The 22326-nt window shown below is 43.4% G+C and overlaps 2 protein-coding genes across 3 annotated transcripts in view; one reads left to right on the plus strand and one right to left on the minus strand.

Moving 5' to 3' along the window:
- The window catches only part of GPSM3 (G protein signaling modulator 3), a 73539-nt gene that overhangs the window by 36401 nt on the left and 14812 nt on the right, over positions 1 to 22326 (minus strand). The window lies entirely within an intron of this gene.
- On the plus strand, positions 6922 to 17171 carry LOC149320825 (uncharacterized). 2 transcript variants are annotated; one of them, XM_089503442.1, is made up of 6 exons: positions 6922 to 6945; positions 9688 to 10018; positions 11688 to 11799; positions 12221 to 12306; positions 12511 to 12631; positions 14999 to 17171. In XM_089503442.1, exons 2-6 carry the CDS (start codon positions 9692 to 9694, stop codon positions 16750 to 16752), a joined length of 2400 nt encoding a protein of 799 aa, XP_089359568.1. In that variant the 5' UTR covers positions 6922 to 6945; positions 9688 to 9691; the 3' UTR covers positions 16753 to 17171. The 2 variants fall into 2 exon arrangements, with proteins under 2 accessions (XP_089359568.1, XP_089359563.1); XM_089503437.1 differs by lacking the exon at positions 6922 to 6945 and having other exon boundaries at positions 8503 to 10018.

Genomic DNA, 22326 nt, shown 5'->3' on the forward strand with positions numbered 1-22326 from the left:
ATCCCCCACGAAAGTGGAGGGGTGATTGTACTGTAATTATCAATGCCAACACATTAGATATTTTATACACAGTTCTAATTCTGTGCCCAAGATGGAACTGCAAATGGCACCCACTCATCCGCATCTTGGAGTATAATACCCAAATTATGTTTGTACAATGGATGGGAAAACCCCACTACTGCCTATTCCCTTCATTGGGAGTAACAATATAATAAGAACGAAGTAAATCAACAGTTTCCTGCTCTTTCTCAACACTGAATATCCGCTAGTTGCCTAACAGTGCGGTCATCCCTGTTTGTTTGTTTTCTGCCCAAGCCTCTCTGTCGTATGTGGATATAATTGTGCTGCAAAATGTCTTGGAGGCACACAACAACAACAAGGATCAGGTGTGTGAAGAGACACACTTAGACATTGGGCGTATTATAGCAGGAGCGGGCAACTGTAAATTTTTTGCCTTTGGAAACCACAGAGGCTGTTAGGGTGTTGCCCTGGCTGTTTTATATAAATTTTGGAATCAGTGATAACCCTTGGATGACCCCTGACCAGACTCCAAGCCTGTCCTCCATTACTGGCAAAGCGAGAGGACATGTACACCTCCCCTAAGGGAGTTCCCATATTAACATCTCAGAGGGTCCAGGGAAGTCGCATGAAGGGATTATCTCAAGGCTGGGAAGAGTAAAAGGATTGCCTTCCCTGAAGCTATCAACCTCCTCCTCGAACCTATTGTCCGAGAGGCATAAGCCCTTTATACTATCTAAAGCAGACATCCAGGTGAAAAGAAAATCTTTAGAACACCTTTGTTTCAGCCAAGCCAGCCTCTTTGCCTCAGGCCAGATTTGGCCTATAAAAAGTCCCCACTTTGGCTGCTCAGCACGCCATTTCCAAGGTCTACTTGCTCCACGTCAGTCGGACCTCTGTTTTGGTAGCCGGCATTTCTGCTCAAACCCAGGTTGCAGAGCAGACTTGTCTCACTGTCCATCACTCCATTCGCTTCCCGGAGGGAATCTACATTCTGGTAAGCATCTCCATTAGTAACACCTGAAATCTGTTCCCATTTTCCAACCCTAATTTTCCTGAGTCCTGAGTGTGTGTGAGAGTGTATGCGCAACGCATGTGTTTTTCCCCTATTTCAATAAATTAGACATCTAGTTATTTAATATCCGTCTCAGCTTTATTTATTGGGATCCCCTGGTCTACTCCGTATAAATATCGGGAGGGCGAGGGAGCCCCTCTTGCAATATTTGGACTAATAACAACATAATAAAATTCCCCTACAGACCCTTGGCTACAAGGGGGGGAGGGACCCAAACCAAACACTAAAAAGGAAAGCAGTTAGTAGTCTACTTCTAGTTTGGAAAAACAGATGTGTTTTTTTTTAAATGTTAAATGGTGCATTAGAGTCCCTGAAACATTTTGAAAAGGTAAATTCCCACTGCTAGAGCTTCCAGGAAAGGCATTATTTGCAGAGGGCAGAGGAGACTCAACCTCCAAGCCTGATCCTTGTTGTTGTGTGCCTCCAAGACATTTTGACTTGTGTCAACCCTAAGGGGTTTCTTGCCATTATTTTTTCAGAGGGAGGTTGCTATTGCCATCCTCTGAGGCTGAGAGAGTGTGACTTGCCCAAGGTCACCCAGTAGGTTTCCATACTCGAGCAGGGAGTCGAATCATGATCTCCAGAGTGGCAGTCCAAAGACTGATCTTTGGGATTTATTCCTTTCCATTGATATGCTGCTTTTCTCCTAGCCTGGGACCCAGGGCAGCTCAGAAAGCTAAAAATAAAATCATCCAATAAGCCACGATAAAAATTAAAACACAATTTAAAAATCATTCCAATACAACCATACCCTCCAACTGTCGCAATTTGGCAGGGAAAGTCCCAATCATCTGTCATTCCCCTTTATTGCCCACATTTAAAATGTCCCAGCTTCTCTTTCCTACTTTTCCCCTTTAGGCTCAGCTTACCTCCTTGCTGCAAAATGAGTGTAAAATGCAGTAGTTGTTTGTACTGAAGTCAGTGGGGGTAGCGTTGCCATAATTTGCTACCACCAAACTGGAACAAAACGTAGAAAAAATGTAGGACACAATGTAGGACAAAATTTGCCGAAAAACTGAGGACACAACAAACTAAAAGCCAGAAACATTAATAATTTTTAAAAAATGAATATAAATACTTATTTACAAAAAAAATCAAGGAGATTTTGGCACTAGACAGAAGGCACACAACAACAGATATAATGAAAAATATATCTGTACCAACCTCTGAGACTCACCTGCCGCTGCTTGGGTTTTGGTCGCCTCCGCCGCCAGTCCACCAGCGCCTGCAAGGGAACCGCGGCAAGGCCTCCTTCCTCGCGGCTCCCTTGCGGATTGCGACGGCGGCAATGAAAACCCAGGAAATTTTAAAAACTGGGGCAGGACCTTCCCAAACACCCCAAAACCAGGAAAGTCCCACCCAAAAGCAGGAAATGGCAACCCTAGACCCAGAGCAATGGATGCAAGCTCCAGGAAAAGAGATTCCACCTCAACATTAGGAAGAACTTCCTGAGAGTAAGGGCTGTTCGACAGAGGAACACACTTCTTCCTCGGAGTGTAGTGGAGTCTCCTTCCTTGGAGGTCTTTAAACAGAGGCTGGATGGCCATCTGTCAGGGATGCTTTGATTGGGATTTCCTGCATGGCAGAATGGGGTTGGACTCGATGGCCTCTTCCAACTCTACAGTTCTATGATTCTATTGCAAGTGGCTCTGAGATTACTTCTGCCAGTACTTTTAATACGCTTGGATGTCGTTCCTCTGGCCTTGGACCCTGGAATTCGTTTGGAGTATTCCTGTCCTACCTCTTTACCCATTCTGTGCTTATCAGTATCTATTTAATTTCCCAAGTAAAATTCATTCACTGCCTTCCTAGGCTGGTGAAGGAGACCAGCAGAGTGAGCAGGTGCCTCAGGAGAACTCACTCTGTGGCTGTGGATGCCTTGGAAAGTGCAGCCCAAATGGGCCCTGTGCCCTGCTTTTACCTGGCAGAGCCTTTCCGCAGAGACCCATGGCTGCCTGTGTTGCCCTTGCCCTGATGCCAAGAGAATAAGGGACATCCTGGGATGATCCTTTGCCCTGTTCCTTTGATTCTGCAGAGTTGTGTGAATGACAAAAGGAAAGAAATAGCTAGCTTATAAGTGTCAATAGTTATTTTTTACACAAACGACTCACTATTTTTCTGCTTATAATTTGAGGTGGTCCATTGCATTGATATTTCTCCTCATCAATACATGTTCGTTTTGCATTTTATCTTCACATGAGCATTTGAAAAGGTGGTGATGTAAAGCACCCTTCACACTAGAATCATAGAATCATAGAGTTGGAAGAGATCACAAGGTCCATGCAGTCTAACCCCCTGCCATGCAGGAACTTACAATGAAAGCACTGCATGATAGTTGTTACTGTGAAAGCCTGTTGTTGTTGTTGTTGTTTGTTAACTGCCCTAAAGTCAAGTTCAACCCATAGGAAACCTATGAACAGGAAACCTCCAAGTCACCTTCTCCTTTGCTCCCTGCTCAACTCTTTCATTGAATGTTGATCAATCTGGAATGCAGTCTTCTTCCTCTTTTCCTAATGCCTTTGGCTTTACAAAGCATTCTAGTCTTTCCTGGGGAGTCCTTTCTTCTCAAGATATGGCCAAACTATGGCAACCTCACTTTACTCATCTTTGCCTTAGAGAACATTGGGCCCATCTCCTGGTCATTTTAGCTTTCTGAACCATACATAGAAATTGGGAATGTGTAGAATGAGTATTTGTGTAGTAGTAGAATTTAATGATAATATCTTTACACTTCAGAATCTGCTCTAGTTACTTATTTATAACTTATTTATTAGTTAATTATTTTTATTTATTTCATTTATATGCTGCCATTTATTGTATTTGGTGATGAACGTTTTTGCTAAGGGCATCGCAATGTTAAGTTGGAAACCAGAGGTAAAAATAAAACATGGCTTCTTTCTCTGTCAGGAAGGAATAATAATAATAATAATAATAATAATAAAATGTATTTGTATCCCACCTCTCTGTGTAACACAGCTGGGGTGTCTTACAGATAAAACATACAATCCCACATCCCAATATCCCAACCCGCCTAAAATACAATTAAACAATTCACAATTAAAACATACTTTGAAATAAGAACAAACCGAAGAGTGACTACAGGAAGACCACAGTTGTATGTAGAGAGATCTTGTAGCACCTTTGAGACTAAATGAAAGAAAGCTTTATATATATATATATATATATATATATATATATTAATATATATATGAGATATATATATATATATATATGTAATATATAAATCTATTATGTGTGTGTGTATGTGTGTGTGTATACATTTAGAATTTATAAATTATATATTGGCCATTTCACAAATACTACAAACAAAAATCCATCAGCGATCCATTTATTGGCCAAACGAATAGATTTTTGGAAGCTTTCGAAGCTCCATGGGCTTCTTCCTCAGGAAAGAAGTTACAAAGCAAACAGGAGAAGAAGAAGGAAAAACAACTGGAGATGTTTGTCAGATGCCTCCATTTTGTTGTTTCAGTCCTTAGTACAGGACTCTCCCTCATAACATCTTTACTAAGGACAGAAACAGCCAAAGGCAGGCATCTGACTGACATCTCCAATTGTTTTGTTTTTTCCTTCTGTTTGGTTTGTAACATTTTTCCTGAGGAAGAAGCCCATGGAGCTTTGAAAGCTTTGAAGAAGAATACTGTGCATTTCAGTCGGCCAATAAAGAGATCACTGGAGGATTTGTTAAATGGCCAAGACAGCTACCACTGCATTACCTGTGTGTGTGTGTGTGTGTGTGTGTGTGTGTGTGTGTATAGCTTTTCTTCGCTATGAACATTCAGGAAGGACTCATCCCGCGCTTTCTACAAGCGTGTTGATGGCTAAAAAGGCTGATCCAAGATAAACAAGTCCAGTTGCAGAAAGCACAGTGGAAAGTCTCCTTGGGTGATGTTTCTGGGTTGTGGTTCTTTCTGCGTTGTCGTTTCTCTTTGAGACTCGTTCGGCGTGAGTTTTCGAAAAAGGCTGCAGCATCATGGATAGTGCGTCTCCATGCCTCCCGGTGCGAGGCCAGGGCAGGCCATTGCTGGTGATCGATTTTATACATATACTTTATAGGTTCTACATCTATATAGATTGATGTAAACATATATATATATATATATATATACACACACACACACACACACACACACACACATACATATAATACAATTATATATGTATATGTGCATGGTGCATTTCAGTTGGCCATATACAGGTATCACTGGATTTAAGAACAGTTCCTTTTTCACAGATATTCACTCACTGTAAATTGGAACTGTGACTGACTTGAGCGCCAAACTGTGGTTTTCAGTGACTGTGATTCATTCTGTTCTTGAGCACCAAACTGTGATTTTTGGTGACTGTGATTCATTCTACCTGCTAGAAATGATTTTAACTGTTTCTAGCCATACTGAATGTAGGTGTTAGGATCACAGGAATCACTGAAATCTCAGAAAAAACTGAAACTCAGACAAGCAGTGCTGCATTGCAGACAATTCTGTGACCGGTGATTGGGCGGCGTAATATGTATTTTCTGATTATTATAATTAAAAATTAAAAAAGCTAAAAACACTCATAAACGCATGCTTCTTGGTCATGCTCAAAGTGGAGGACAAGGAAAAATGTAGAACATGACTAAATAATAGCTAAAAATAATATAAATGTAAATCCCTACTTCTTGGAGGGCATGCAAAGAAAAATGGAGGACGTGATAAAAATAAAAGTTAAAAGGAATATAAATATAAATGCACGTTACTTGGTCCTGCTCTAAATGGAAGGCATGCAAGGAAAAATGTAGGGCATGACTAAATAATAACTAAAACAATATAAATGTAAATCCCTGCTTCTTGGTCATGCTCAAAATGGAGGACATGATAAAAATAAAAGCTAAAGGCAATATAATTTATAGAATCATAGATTCTATAAATATTTCTATGGTTCTATAAATATAAATGCATGCTTCTGCTCAAAATGGAGGGCATGCATGGAAAAATGCAGGGCATGCCCCAAACAAGAGCTAAAAGGCAACAAAACATCAAATGCTGCTGCTGCTGGGTCAGGCTCAAAATGGAGGGCCTTTTGGAACTGCAATGGAGCGAGGCGCCTGGTGTAGAATCACAGAACTGTTACTTTTTACAGATCACTGCCGGAAGTGGATATTCCACAATCACAGTAACAGTTTTCACTGATATCTAAGGTATTCCAGTGACTGTGTTTGTGTGTGTGTGTATGATACAGTGTGTGTTCTTTTCACTGTATTGTGGGAGCCTTGTTATTATCTTCTATTTCATAATTTATATGTTATTCAACATGTGTATGATTTATTGTTATCTATGATTTAGAACATATTCATTGTACTGAGGAGGACTTGTGTTGTTGTGGGGCCTTCTGCCTGTCCTCCATCTTTGTCCCTGAATTGAGCCCCCCTGAGGCCCAATGGGGCTAAGCCACGCCCTCTCCCCCTCAGAGGCCCCCCCTCTCTTCATGCTCCGCCCATTTCCCCTCAACGGAGGCCAATCGCCTCGCTTCCCGCTCAAAGGCTGCAGGCCTCCCAGAAGGATGAGGGCAGTGGTGGATTTGATTGGTGGACAGGGTCCTGAGTGGCAGAAGGAATGCGGCAATCAGGGCTTGGAGGAAGCCTTGGGGGGCGGGAGCTGAGGCAGGGCTTTTTCTGTGAGGCGTTTGAGGGAAGAAGAGGAAGAAGGCGCAGGGCTCTCGCTCTGTGTCTGGGAAAGAGGGACTCTCAGGGAGAAAGACAGCCTTATAGAGAGATAGAGACACTGAGACCTAGACAGTCTCTCTCTATATACACACACACACACACACTGAAATATCTGCTTCTGAGAGAGGTAGGTAGAGATGTATCAGTTGATGGAGATGTCTATTCTTAGAATCCAAGGACAGAGCTCTGTCAGTCTGTAAAATCAGGAGCTAAAGAGAAGAAGACCCTGCAGCCCCTTTGAGACTCAAAGAAAGAAAAGAAGGAAGGAAGGAATTTCCACTGAAAGAATCTCTTTGGATATATATTCATTGATTTCTGATATAAATGTCCTGAGATTGAGAGATTCTGACTTATATAAATATTCTGAGAGAGATAATTTCAGGTCTATTGATTGATAGATAGAGACATTGTGAGATACATAAGGATATTGTTGGCTTGGTCTGCCTTTTGTTTTGAGGAGACGAGGATCAGGGTCTGTGTCTTCTGCTCCTCTTCACGGTCTTCCTTCCATGAAAGTATTTGGGACATTGAAACCCTTCAAAGAGGGCTTCCCTCTCATCCCCAAAAGAAAAGGCAAGAGAACAACATTTGTAATTTAAAAACCATCTGGATAGGATTATCAGAAGAGAGTGGTCTTTTAAACGCAGAGAGTGTAGCTGGCTATCTTCTCTAGTAAGTCACTCTACAGTCTAGCAGCAGCCAATCTACATCTCTGGCTATTTATGTTGAAGCAGGATTTTTGTTTGGAAATAAGTAGAGCATGTTTTGAAAAGGTCCTAATGTCTATTATACATTCCACCTTTGCTGTTCTCAGTTAAAGTATTGTAAGCTACTCCCAGCCTCCCAAATATTTTGGGCTATACTCAAGAAAGGGAGACAATGGAGCATAGTGGTTTGAGAGTAGGACTAGCACTCTGGAAGACCAGGGTTTGAATTCCCATTCCCTTCAGCCATGGAAGCCCATTAGGTGACCCTGGGCAAGTCACACTCTCTCAGCCTCAGAGGAAGGCAAGGGCAAACCCCCTCAGAACAAAACTTGCTAAATTCTAAGGAAACTCCATGATAGGTCTGCCTTAAGGTCTCCATAAGTCGGAAATTATTTCAAGGCATACCAAAACAACAACAAACTCGCCAAAACACACAACCACCACCAATAGAGAATGTGATTCTATGTTTGGAGCATAACTTGATTTATACTGAGTCAGACCATTGGTCCATCTAGCTCAGGATTGTTAACTAACTGGAGGCAACAATTTGAGGATTCAGGGTTCTTTCCAAAACCTAGTTAGAAATACTTGTTTGTGAAGTGATGGCTTTCAGGGCCGGCATCCATCGTTTTTTGTGGGTTTTTCGGGCTGCATGGCCATGTTCTGGAAGAGTTTATTCCTGACGTTTCACCAGCATCTGTGGCTGGCATCTTTAGAGAATGCTGGATGCTGAAGATGCCAGCCACAGATGGTAGCAAAACACCAGGAATAAACTCTTCCAGAACATGGCCATGTAGCTCAAAAAAACCACACAAAAAACCCCTATAAATCCTTGTTTGTTTATGCTGTTTATTATAATTGATGCTCTGGGGATGTTTATACCCAGATTCCTCTCTTCCGGTGCTCTGTCTTCTGCTCCTTGCATCTCAGTAGAAGCTGAGGGTCAGTGGAAAGTACTAAGCGTTTGTAACCCACCCTTAGGCTGAATGAAGCACTTGCCTGAGGCACCAGATGTTGGCAGACAGCAGAAGCACTTTCTCTTTGATGGAGGATGCAGTCCTGTCAACTGCAGGTTCTCCAAGGAAGAGAGGGGTTACCCAAAGAAAGGGGGGGTACTGACAAAGGTCCCCAACGACTATCAGCATCACTTAAAATGTTCAGGGAATTCTCCTAAACTTGGAAGAAGCTGGGTACTTTTAGGATCATTGACATCTGTTTATAGCAGAATTCACTGAGGTCTCCATGTCTGGGTGAATGAAGAAGGTTTCATTAAGAAATATGCAAGAGTGCCATCAAGCATGATAATAATTCAAACACAAACAGCATTGAGAGCTAAACAAAATGGCAATCTGGAAACTGGAGAGCGGAGTTTGAGAGGTGCAGAGGGGTGATAATTCCCTGTCTCAAGAGGAGACCATGGACATTGGGAGAGGTTCAGACTGGGGTCTGAGGGTGAGACAGTGAGAGGGAGATTCTCTCTATGCCCAGGAGGGAGCCAGTTTTTGGGACCAAGATTGATATCTGAGATCCTACCCTCAAGGGGTGGGCTGTCTTGCAAGGTAACAAAGACCCAGGAAAAGACATTGGGATTCTGGGCAAAAGCAGTGACTGGATGAGGACAGCCCCAGGCTGGATGGAGAGGACTGTTGGCTGGAAGAGGGCAGAGGGCAGGTGGACCCAGTTGGCTTCTCCTTCGTCTCCTGGTGGAAGAAGAAAGGGATATGGGCCTGGGCTGAGGAAGGAGTCAGAGCCCCCATTGAGCTTGGATTGCAGCATTACCTGAGCCATAACCAAATCCTCAGTCTCCACTCCTTTCTCATGGGAAATACACCTGGAATGCCAAAGGTCATCCTGGGACCCCTTAAGATCATGTTGGCCCCAGATATGAAAATATGGAGAGCCCAAATACATTGCAGGGAGTACTGACATGGGGCGCCACCTTGTCCTTTACTTCAGTTAACAAAATGTCCTGAAAGCAATGTAGAAAGATTAAAAAGCAACACCATTGCTGCTGACAGAGATGTGCTAAAAGGTGGCAAGAGAAAGGAAAGGCAATAGGGACAGGGCAAGTGGAAGGATGCTGCGTTGAGAATCTGTAATGTGGATTTAGCTGTAAAAGAGCGTTTACATGATCTCTCGTTTTCCATGCTTCTTTTGGGTAGAGCCATGCAGAGGAGCTTTGGGGAGAAGATGCTCAGTTCTGAGGTCCAGCGCCAGCACTTCAGGCAGTTTGTCTTCCAAGAGGAGGCTTTGGGGCCCCGAAAGGTTTGCAGCCAGCTCCACAGTCTCTGCTGTCAGTGGCTGAAGCCAGAGAGACACACCAAGGCTGAGATGATGGACCTGGTGATCCTGGAGCAGTTCCTGGCCATCCTTCCCCCAGAGATGGGGAGCTGGGTTCGAGAGTGTGGAGCGGAGACAACCTCCCAAGCAGTGGCCTTGGCAGAGGGCTTCCTCCTGAGCCAGGCAGAGGAGGAGAAGCAGGGAGAGCAGAAGGTGAGCTCATTTGGAGGGGCCATTATTATTATTATTATTATTATTATTATTACTACTACTACTACTACTATTACTATTACTATTATTATTATGTATATTTAGGACGTTATTGTCCGCGGAAGACACGGTTTGTAGCCAGATTACTAACTGGGTTTGATTACAGGAAACCTGTTACTCCCTTTAGAAACAGGTTTGGTGGTTATTGATTCAGCTCCAGGCCCAATTCTTTGTGCTGGTTATGTCCTGTAAAGCTCCGTCTGGAGGAGGAAGAGGAGCAGCTGAGGTCTTTTCATCTGGTCATTTTGCTGGTCCACTATTTCTTTGGAAGGGATTTTGAAAATTCTTGAACAAACTGAGGCTTAATCTAAACAAGAGAATAGGGAATGCAAAGCAATCTTGTAGCCCTTCGAAAGAAGTCATAAGATAAATAGACTACAAGATCCCTTTGCAAACTGATATTTCAGACTTACACAGCTATGTCTCTGAACAAAAAGGGGATGCTGGTTACTGGGAACCTGTGACTCCCCTTTAAAGCAGCTTTGGTGGTTATTGATTCAGTTCCAGGCACAATTCGCCCAGCTAGTTATGTCCTGTATCTCTCCACCTGGCTTCCTTTCAGTCTTTTTGAAGGAGTATCTTCTCCCACATGAGTGTATCCTTATGGTCCTCTCTTGTGGGAACGTGGGACGGAGCCTTCTCAGTGGCTGCCCTTGGGGTCTAGAACTCCCTTCCTGGGGAGGTTATACTGAAACTAGTTTTAGTGATGTGTGTTTCTATTGTTTTAATCTTTCATATTAGTCTTTTATGTTTTAATAGTTTCACTTCTGCAGATAGCTTGTTTTTAAACTATAATTTGTGTATGCATTTATTTTTGTATCTTTTTGTTGTTGTTCTACTTGTTCTATTTGCTGTAAATCACCATGAGTCTGAGTCCTGAGAGGGGCAGAAAAAAGGGATACAAATGAAAAAAATAATCATAATGAGGATGTAAATCTAGCTACCATTTCCTAGGTTTTTTTTTTCTTCCCTCTTTCCTTTCCTAATTCTGTCAATATGGTTTTGCATCAGGCTGTAAAAATGTCTTGGGTGCAGTTTAGGTGTACAAAGTGTAAGCTAACTGCCCTAAACCATCTGGGTACTCATTTTAGCAACCTCCTTGGAAGGATGCAAGCCTGAGTCGTACTTGAGTCCTTTTGTTAGTATTGAACTCGCAACCTTATGGTTTATGAGTGAGTGGTTGCAGTACAGCATTTAACCACTGCGCCACCATGAAAGGAAGACAATGAAACACTAGCAGAATCATAGACTGTGTTTGTGTATATGAGGAAGAATGCTCCAGCGCACCATGTGGAGTTGAGCTGAGTGGATGTCATAATCTTACTGAACTACAAATCCCAAAATGCAGCAGGCAGACATAGTATTTAAAGCTCCCTAGCCCCGTTTTGAGAGTGTAAAGTGAAAAGCTCCTAAGATTTAATGCCTCATCGGAAAAACCTCAGCAGTTGTGAGTGAAACTCTATTCAGGAGCAGGAGTTTGTGTCTCCAGCTCCTTCCAGACTCTGCAGTGGCCTTTGTTTTCTTGGCTGGCCATCTTCTACGTAGGGACTCAGTTTTGACCCAGCGCTAATAAATTCTTCCCTCTCCCTCCCCATTTCTGCTTTTGCTGCAGGACTTGTTTGTGAAAGAGATGGCTGAGAAGGAAAAGTGTCCTTTTGAATTCCGTCAAAGGCAGCGGCCAAAGTGGATCACACAGGACAGAGAAGAAATGTCCTCCTCAATGAGTAAGAGCTAAGAGGGTAGTTTTCTCTTGATTCCCTTTTCTCAAATATCTCTGAAATACTCTATCCGTTGCAGCACTTGGACCATTTTATGTAAGCTAACCAGCACTTTGAGATTACAGGCATACCTCAAAGCCTCTGACTGTGAAGTATATTTTACAAGGACTTTTTATACCTGACCAGCCTTCCTGTTCCTCCTCATCCTCTTTGTTGCTAGCTTTTAAAAGCAAGATTGAAAGATGGTGAAGGAGGATAGGAGAAGCGCAGATTTCAGTATCCAGTTACAGTGGCATGTCTACAGAAAACAATGTAATAAAGCCTGGTGTGGGAAATGGTGTATGCTGCATTTAGGAGCATACATGTAGGAGGGACTGGAAGGAGAGAGATGGTTTAGAAATACTCTTTCCTTTTCTCTTCCTGCCAGGAGGCGGTATAAGGACTGGGTCTAAGTGTACAAGGACATCTCTTCACCCTGATGGACTCAGAACACCTTCTGGGAAGCTAGAAAAGGTAGGGAACAGGATCTCAAGTGAGCCAACAAAGAGCTGGGCTGGGTGCCTATCTCCCTTTGAAAACTCCCTGGTCCCCGCAGAATCTTGTTCTTTCCGTTTGCTTCCATCACAAGTTGCCACTGTAAGGAGTCTTTGGATGGCATGCTGTAAGCATTTCAGTTTTCTTGAGCAACCTAAAAGAATTAATTTTCTCTTTCTGCAGGTGACCTTTGAGGATGTGGCTGTGGATTTCACAGAGGAGGAGTGGGCCCTGCTGGATCCAGGCCAAAAGGCCCTTCATCGGGAAGTGATGGAGAAGATTCTGGGGGCCCTGTCCTCTCTGAGTAAGGCTCCCTTTTTCTTGGGATTGTACAGCTTAGAAGTGCTGAAAAGTAACCCTGAGGGTTCTTCTTCAATCTTGATAGATTACAGCAGGCTGAGTGGTTTTCTTTCAGCTTTGCTTATGTCTCTGGCCTCTCTGGCCAAGCAACCACTGGGTGGCGAGGGGAGGGCTTCACTAGCTGTATCCTCCGCACCAAGGGCCTGGTTTGCCTCCTCCAATTGCCGCTGTGGCCCCATCCAACCACCATTAAACATGAAGTGAAAGATTAGATTGTTAAGGGCAAGTGAGAAAGCGGAAGTAGAAATCAGCCACATCTTGCTTCCTTGCTCCCACTTAGTGCTGTTCCTCCCACTGAATCCTTTGAAAATGGATACAGAGGGAGAGCCTTCCAGGGAGAGGAGGGCCGGATCTGGAGGAAGTAGCTGCCATTTCTTTCCCAGACCTTGCCAAAAGACGGAGAAAGCCAAGCCCCGATGTAGACGCAATGTCCTCTATGTGAACCTGCCATAGGGTTTCTCATCAAGATTTGTGCAAAGGCAGTTTGTCATTGCCTTTCTCTGAGGCTGAGAGGGTGTAACCTTCCCAAGCCTACTCAGTTCATTTGTACCCTGGTCTCCAGCAATCTTAATCCAACACTCAAACTACTACATGCTGGTTCTCCTTTGGCCCTTTTAGATAGCAAGGGATCTCATTCTCTCAGTAGAAGAACACATTTTGGGACTGGCCAAACAAAACTGAAGATAATGAAGGTAGACTTGGACCTCCTGATCCACAGATTCTTTATCCATGGATTCAACCGTTCATATCTTGAAAATATTGAAAAAACATACATTCCAAAAAGCAAACCTTGCCAATTATTTAAGATGCACCATTTTGCTCTACTATTGTATTTAATAGGACTTGAGCAATCCCAGAAGATAGCAATAGTCCTCTGCACCTACTTTGTGGTCTAGATATTCTTGGATTAGAAATTCCAAACGTTTTCAAAATGTTTATTAGGACACTAGTACAGCCGGCTCTTGGTATCTGAGGGGGTCTGTTCTGGACATCCTCTCAACACACATGAAAGGCAAAAAACACAGGTCCTCAAGTCTCATTCTTCCCAATTGCAGCTAGGCCTCATGTGTATGCTGCCATTGGGGAGAATGCGATGGGACCAACTGTGGATGTTTCAGTCCACAAATGACAGGCCCTTGAAAAACCGACTGTACGTTGTACAGATGTTCTTTAACTGCCCTGGGTCAATGCTAGGGAATTGTGGGAGCTGTAGTATATTGTGGCACCAATGATCTTTCTGACAGAGAACACTCAATGTCTCACAAAACGAAAAAATTCCAAGGATTTCCTAGCATTGAGCCTGGGCATCCATTCAAACTGGATCATTTCTGTAGTGTGTTTTGGACCTTCGGGGACCTAATCTTGGTGTTCCCCAAACTAATTTCCACACAACTTGAGAATTTCATGTTAAGATACATCATACAGTTAGAATCTGCTGAAATGGAAAAATGCCAGAAATTAAATCCATAGACAGATGTTATAAAGTTCTTTCTTCAAATGAATACATCAGTCTGTGTTTCAGCAATACCTGATAGGTGTAAGAGCTGGGAGCCAATCCGCAGTCTCCAGGGATGCAAGACCACTTGCTGCACAATACTGATTCTGCATTAAAGCTGCCAAGCACAATCTGTTGCGTTTGTGAAAAGTTCCCCTCCTTTCCTGGCACATTTTACTCAAGATCAGAAACCATCCAGACGTTGCCTGCCCAGAGGCTTACAATGGGAAAGGGGCAGCAGAATTAAATCCCTTGTCATGGATGGAAATAAGGTACAGTGCGGCTGCCAGCATATGCTGGAAGCTGCGCCGGAAACTACACTTACGCGGGGCTGGTGGTCCAGAACAGATCCCCCGCGTAAGAGAAGGGCCGACTGTATATGGATAATTCAGAAAATGGTTTACTACATAAAGAAACAACTCAATTAGATAGTCTGTCAAATATACGAGGCCCTGTAATTTCCAATGTTAGTTGCATTCACCCAGCCCTAGAAGCCATTGAGGAAATACCGGCCAGACTCAGTGATGCACATCCACCTTCGGAAAGGGACATTAGAATAGGAAAACCAAGATAATTGTGTTTAAGGCGATAGGTGAGGCGGGAGATGAACTGAAATTACTAGTTCCTAGTTCTCTTCCAACTCTATGACTCTTTTTTTAAAATTCTATGATGCCAAAATCCTTAAGGCTGCCTGCTTTCAATGAAAGAGAACTTAACTCTTAGGAGAACCAATGAAGAGGTACTGGAGTTCGATCTCTGTTTATGAGGTTTTCTGATATACATTTTTTTCTGAGCAGTACTTTCTCTCCCTTCCAGGCAGTGATGGGCAACTGAAAGAGTGCAAAGAGAAGCCATGGCAAGCATTGATGCAAAGAGACCTGTGCAAACAGGTAAAAGAGAAGGAAAGAAAAACTGACACAGAAAACGAGTGGAGAACCACTATCCAAGGAACAATACAGAAACAAAAGAAAAGAAGTAAATATCTTTGTCTTGCACACGACAGAAGGTTCAGTTCTAAAGCAACTCTTACTCTTTGCAGAAGAATTCAGACAAAAGGGAAGTCAATCAAAGGTGGTGAGTGTGGAAACAGCTCCAGTTTTATTTCAGTTAAACATATTAACAGAAGAATGAGGCCATTCAAATGCCTGGAGTGTGGGAAAAGTTTCATTGAGGAAAGAGCCCTTACTGATCATCAAAAAACTCACACAAGAGAGAAATGCTTTAAATCCCTACAGTGTGGAAAAGGTTTCATTGAGAAAAGAGCCCTCATTCCTCATCAATCAACACAAACAGAAAAAAAAATCTTTAAATGCCTGGAGTGTGGGAAAGATTTTGCTCCGAAGGCAAACCTCTCTTTTCACCAAGCAAATCACACAGGAGAGAAACCCTTTAAATGCCTGGAGTGTGAAAAAGATTTCACTCAGAAGAGAGACCTCACTCGTCACCAAGCAATTCACACAGGAGAGAAACCCTTTAAATGCTTGGAGTGTGGAAAAGGTTTTGCTCAGAAGACATTCCTCACTCGTCACCAAGTAATTCACACAGGAGAGAAACCCTTTAAATGCCTGGAGTGTGGAAAAGGCTTCACTCGGAAGACAAACCTCACTTGTCACCAAGTAACTCACACAGGAGAGAAACAATTTAAATGCCTGGAGTGTGGAAAAGGTTTCGCTTGGAAGGCACACGTCTCTTCTCACCAAGCAACTCACACAGGAGAGAAGCCCTTTAAATGCTTGGAATGTGGAAAAGGTTTCGCTTGGAAGACAGACCTCACTCGTCATCAAGTAACTCACACAGGAGAGAAACCATTTAAATGCCTGGAGTGTGGAAAAGGTTTCGCTCGGAAGGCATACGTCTCTTCTCACCAAGCAACTCACACAGGAGAGAAGCCCTTTAAATGCCTGGAGTGTGGAAAAGGTTTTGCTCAGAAGACATTCCTCTCTTCTCACCAGGCAACTCACACAGGAGAGAAACCCTTTAAATGCCTGGAGTGTAGAAAAGGCTTCACTAGGAAGACACAACTCAAATATCATCAAAAAACTCACACAGGAGAGAAACCCTTTAAATGCCTGGAGTGTGGAAAAGGTTTCACTCAGAAGACAAACCTCACTTGTCACCAAGTAACTCACACAGGAGAGAAACAATTTAAATGCCTGGAGTGTGGAAAAGGTTTCGCTCGGAAGGCACACGTCTCTTCTCACCAAGCAACTCACACAGGAGAGAAGCCCTTTAAATGCTTGGAATGTGGAAAAGGTTTCGCTTGGAAGACAGACCTCACTCGTCATCAAGTAACTCACACAGGAGAGAAACCATTTAAATGCCTGGAGTGTGGGAAAGGTTTCGCTTGGAAGAAAGACCTCACTTGTCATCAAGTAACTCACACAGGAGAGAAACCATTTAAATGCCTGGAGTGTGGGAAAGGTTTCGCTTGGAAGACAGACCTCACTCGTCATCAAGTAACTCACACAGGAGAGAAACCATTTAAATGCCTGGAGTGTGGGAAAGGTTTCATTGTGAAAAGAGACTTCACTCGTCATCAAGCAACTCATACAAAACAGCGTTCCGTGTAAACATATTTGCCACACGATCACAGAGTTGTTTCTGAGAACACTGGCTCTTTGCTTAGTAACGGACATGAGGACCGCTACTTATGATCAAACACGACTTGACAACTTTATCAATGGGGAATAGCTTTACCTTTATGGGGGAAATGTTTCACTCAGAAGACAAAATTCCATCATTATATAAAAAAAAACTCACAATGGAGAGAAACCATTTCAGTGCCTGAAATTTGGGAAAGTGTATATTCAGAAGGCATTCCACACTTCTCATAAAAAAATCGCACAAGAGAAAGACATTTAAATGCTTTGAGTATGGAAAAGGTTTCATTCAAAACAGTCAGCCAATTCACAGGGCAGAAGGAATTAATTATATTTGACTATTTAAAATTTTTATGCTCTCCAGAAGATTGAAAATGTTTTGTTTTTATTTCATGCGTGCATATTGTTAGTTTAAATAAAACGTTTGATGAAAGATGTTGAACTCCTCCTCTCTTTTTTTGTGGTGAAAGAACCTATCCCCTTTATTTCCTTGTTATTGCTATCATGGGTACTAAACCTCTTTTAATGAAGCCTAAGCATATCCCTCTCACCTATGAGGTGAATCCATTTTAACTTATATCCCCTTTTCTCTCAAAATTGGGACTGAAAACTGTTTACAGTTTAAAAAGCACAACACAGTTCTAGTGCCTAGCCAGCCTGCTAGAGACAGAGAGCCTCAGTCCTGCCTCTGATGGGGATGCTAGGCCTTTGTTTCTGGACTGCAGCCACTTAGACTGGTCCAAAGCAGGAGTTGAAAAGATGAAGCCAAGAGGGGAGTGAGCCAGCTCTTCAAGACCCATGAAGCTCTGTGGTTTAGAAGGGAACAGTGGGCCACCACTTGGACTCATAGACTGGAACGGACCACAAATGCCATCCAATCCATTGTCCAATTTGATTTATAGAAATCAAGAGTCACTTGATGGCCCATGAGACTCTTTCCAACTTTATATGATGGTTTGAGGGATTGATACTCCTGCTATGTAGGAAGACGCAATGAAGACCCCCTGACAGATGGCCACCCAGCCTCTGTTTCAGAACCTCTAAGAAAGAGATTACAATACACACCAATTTAACCTGTTCTAATGTCGAATAGCCTCAGGAAATTATTCTTCCTAACGTTTAGGTGTAATCTATCTCCCAAAGTCTGAATCTAATGTCCTATTTGAACCTATATGTCTAGAGCAGCAAAAAAACAATCTTGCTTCATTATAAGTGTCTATGTTCTCCCCCCCCCCTCCTTTTTTTTTCTTTGAACAACATTTGTCCTTCTCCAGTCTGTTGGGTCCTCTCCTCCCAGAATTCTCAAAGGGGTTGTTCCCACTTAAGATTTGAAACGATTTAAAATACAACGTTTTTAATAAAATCGATTCAAAATAACACTGTTCTTATCCCGCTATCCGAATCGCTTTGTTCATCGTTCCCATCTGGTTATTTAAATCGAAGTTTTTACCTGCAAGCGTTCCTACTTGGCATGAAATCGGTGTTTAAATAAAGCGATTCTTCTCCTCCATACCTTATTTGGAGCTGTCAATCAATAGTACGTCAGAATGACGTAACGTTAATCCGGAATATTTGGAAGCGATTTATCTTTTGGCATTGTTTCCATTTCATTGACTGTATGTGAATTTAGCGAATTTAGGAAACCCAAGCTCTTTCCAGAGGAACTATGGGATAGGTTTTGCATGACAGCATCCCCTCTTCATGTCTCCCCAAAGACAGCCAGGGAGAATCCCTTCAGAGAGCACAGAGATCAATGGGAGAGGCTTCTGGCAAAGCGAAGCTCTTTCCAGAGGAACTATGGGATAGGTTTTGGAGGGCAGCATCCTGTCTCCCAAGACAGCCAGGGAGAATCCCTTCAGAGAGCCCAGAGATCAATGAAGGAGGCTGCTGGAAAAGCAGGGAGGGAGCACTCTTCCCAAAGATTCTCTTTCCAGGGTTGGAGGAGAAGGCAGATTCCATTTGAGAAATGGAGGGAGAAAGGCTCTATCCCCCCCCCCCCCCATTGATCAGAGCCCTTCCTTGCCTGGGCGAGATCAGATGCCTCCTCGCGAGGAGCCTTCCCTTCCCTGCCTGGGCGAGATCAGATGCCTCCTCGCGAGGAGCCTTCCCTTCCCTGCCTGGGCGAGATCAGTGCCCAAGCGGGCAGGGAATGCCTCTTTGAGAGGAGCCTTCCCTTCCTGCCTCTCCTCCGTTAGAAATGGGCTCTCCCCACACAGAGGGGAGGTTGCAATCCACCGGGGGAAGCCTTGTACTCCTTTGGCAGATGCAGGCGCTTGAGCAGCCGGGACTTCAAGCGCTTAAAGCGCTGAAGAGATTAAGTGCCTGTAAACCATTAAAATAAAAAATAAAAATAATCCTTATCTCTTATTGAAAGACCACAGCGGACAAAGGGGTGAGGGAAGCAAAAATGGCGACAGCCAGACGGATGGGGACAGAAAGGGCAACTCCCCCAAGGACAGCCCCATCGCACTCCGCTCCTCCCATTCATCTAACGCAATTTCAAAGGCTGTCGTTCCTATTTAAATGCTCCAGTTCCTAAATCAAATCAATGGAAAAACGTAGGTCGGACCCTAGTGTTTTTTTAACACGCGTTAAATGAGGAAAACTCGAATCAAAATTTTATTCCGCTCTACATTTCGATTTGTAGTGGGGACGATTGCGGGTTGCTCTAGAACCGTTCTAGGTTTAAATCGGATCCTAATAGGAACGCCACTCCTTGGATTCGATTCAGAATGCGGGGTTTCACCTAGTGAGAACAACCCCAAAGATTATTGCATGTGGCTCTGAGATTACTTCTGCCAGTTCTTTTAATGATCTTGGATGTCGTTCCTCTGCTCTTGGAGCCTTGAATTTGTTTGGAGTAGCCAGGTATGCAGTCTTACATCTTTACCCATTCTGTCTTTATCAGTATCCATTTAATTTTCATAGTAAAATTCATTCACTGCCTTCCTAGGCTGGTGAAGGAGACCAGCAGAGTCAGCAGGTGCCTCAGGAGAATTCCCTCTGTGGCTGTGGATGCATTGGAAAGTGCAAGTGGATCTGAGATTACTTCTGCCAGTACTTTTAATACGCTTGGATGTCTTTCCTCTGGCCTTGGACCCTGGAATTCGTTTGGAGTATTCCTGTCCTACCTCTTTACCCATTCTGTGCTTATCAGTATCTATTTAATTTCCCAAGTAAAATTCATTCACTGCCTTCCTAGGCTGGCGAAGGAGACCAGCAGAGTGAGCAGGTGCCTCAGGAGAACTCACTCTGTGGCTGTGGATGCCTTGGAAAGTGCAGCCCAAACAGGCCTTGAGCCCTGCTTTTACCTGGCAGAGCCTTTCCGCAGAGGCCCATGGCTGCCTGTGTTGCACTTGCCCTGATGCCAAGAGAATAAGGGACATCCTAGGATGATCCTTTTCTCTGTTCCAGATGACACACACCCTGACTCTGCCCCAGGGCACCATGACACCACATGCTGCTCCATACAGCACCAAAGAGTGTTGCCAAGCTTCAGCAGCATGGTTATGGCACCCTTTCCAGGGTGCAAAAAGGAGCTGCTTTTTGTGGCTCCTTTTTGCGCCCTGGAAAGGACAGATCTGGGACATTGCCTGCAGTTGCCACAGTTCCAATCCGGCTAGGAAAAGGGCAGTATCGCGCTGCCCCTTCATGGCGGTCTGTCAAACCCCAGGACTGGGAAAGGCAACCACGAAAGAATAACATCCTAAAGCAGTGGTGGCGAACCTATGGCATGAGTGCCAGAGGTGGCACTCGGAGCCTTTTCTGTGGGCACACATGCCATCACCCCAGCACAGAGTTTGCCAAAGTTTGTAACTAGAAAGCCAGAGGGATGTGGTACTTTGTGATAAATAAGTGGATTTTGGGTTGCAGTTTGGGCACTCGGTCTCTAAAACCATCACTATCCTAAAGCATAAAGAGATATAACTATATACCAAAGTCAGAATCATCCAGGCCATAGTATTTCCCATTTCCATCAACAGTTATGAAAGATGGACAGTGAAGAAAAACGGAGAGAAAGAAAATCAACTCATTCGAAATGTGTTGCTGGAGAAGATTTCTGTGGATACCATGGTCAGCTAAGAAAACAAATGAATGGGGCTTAGAGCAAATCTCGCCTGGACTCTCATTAGAAGTGAAGGTGACTAAACTGAGGTTGTCTTCCTTTGGATATATCATGAGATTATGGGATTTGTTTTTAAAAATTATAATGGTAGGCAAAGTTGAATGAAGTAAGAAAAAAGGAAGAGCCCATTCCACGCGGATAGATTTGGCTGCCTGAGTTTTCAAGAACTGAGCAAATTCATAGGGCATAAGGCATGTTTCCGGACCTTTCACCATTTTAGTCACTCCCCTTTCAAGGTTGCTTACAATACAGTTTCAAAGAGAATAGAGCTAAAATTCACAACAGTAGCAAAAATAATGCAACACTGAAAAAAATGCATTATATGAAAACCAGTTTAAAAGAACAAGTGTCTTTGGAATATATAAAGAGAGCCAGCATGGCATGGTGGTTTGAGTGTGAGACTATGACTCTGGGGGTCAGGGTTTGACTCCCAGCTCAGCCATTGAACCCAGTGGATGACCTTGGGCAAATAGTCACATGCTCTCAGCCTCAGAGGACAGCAATGGCAAACCTCTGAACAACTCTTGCCAAGAAAACCCCATTGTAGGATAAGGCACACCGCAGCAAGAATGAATAAATATGAAAGCGAGAGCCAGTGTGGCTGAAGGGTTTGAGTGTGGGAGTTTGACTCTGGAGACAATGGTCTGATTCCCAGCTCAGCCATGGAAACCCACTGGGAGACCCACACACTCCCAGCCCCAGAAAGCCCTGCACCTTAGAGTGGCCATAAGTCAGAAATTACTTGGAGGCCCAGGAGCACAAATATTAAAGCATCCAGGGAATTCCAGGCAAGAGAGGAAGGCCAAGTCAGACAGAGAGGGCTCACACAGGGTCTCCATCCCTGACCCACACGAAACCCCTGAAATCTGTAGTCTGTAGGTCTAGTGGAGGCTTTTCTGCTCCAGGGAACTGACCGATCCCTTTTGCCCAAAACCACCTTCACCTGAAATATTTGAGGAATGGCTCTTTCTATACTCTCCTCCTGCACTTCTGCAAAGAGTGCTAGACCCCAGGGCTGCATCTATACTGTAGAAAGAATGGAGTTGGACACGACTGTAATGGCCATGTCTCCATCATTTTTAAATTAATTTTTTTTACAATTAAAATTCATACATTAAATATTGATTATTATACAATACATAATTCTGTATATGAATGAATGAATGACATTTATTTGCAGCACATGGCCAGTTCTTACAAACAGCCCAAATTATCAGTCACAGATAGTTCAAGACATTAATACAAATAATGCATGACATCCTAATGTATTATAGTCCATCAAAATATATACATATATGTTCATAGCTTAGACAACTAGATCCTAAAAGATTAAATTATGTAATTGTAGCATTCCCTGGCAAGCCCAGGGGATGCGACCCCTCCCAGGATAGCAATGTTTACCGAGATTGAGATGTGAT

The sequence above is a fragment of the Sceloporus occidentalis genome, unplaced genomic scaffold, assembly GCF_023333645.1.
Source record: "Sceloporus occidentalis isolate IW3139 unplaced genomic scaffold, rSceOcc1.0.p SCAF_1, whole genome shotgun sequence".
NCBI lineage: Eukaryota > Metazoa > Chordata > Lepidosauria > Squamata > Phrynosomatidae > Sceloporus > Sceloporus occidentalis.

Coding starts and splice junctions, on each gene's coding strand:
- LOC149320825 (XM_089503437.1), top strand. CDS start 9,671: ATGCTTCTTTTGGGTAGAGCCATGCAGAGGAGCTTTGGGGAGAAGATG. Junction 11,800..12,220: donor AGAAATGTCCTCCTCAATGA/GTAAGAGCTAAG, acceptor TCTTCCTGCCAG/GAGGCGGTATAAGGACTGGG. Junction 12,307..12,510: donor CTTCTGGGAAGCTAGAAAAG/GTAGGGAACAGG, acceptor CTCTTTCTGCAG/GTGACCTTTGAGGATGTGGC.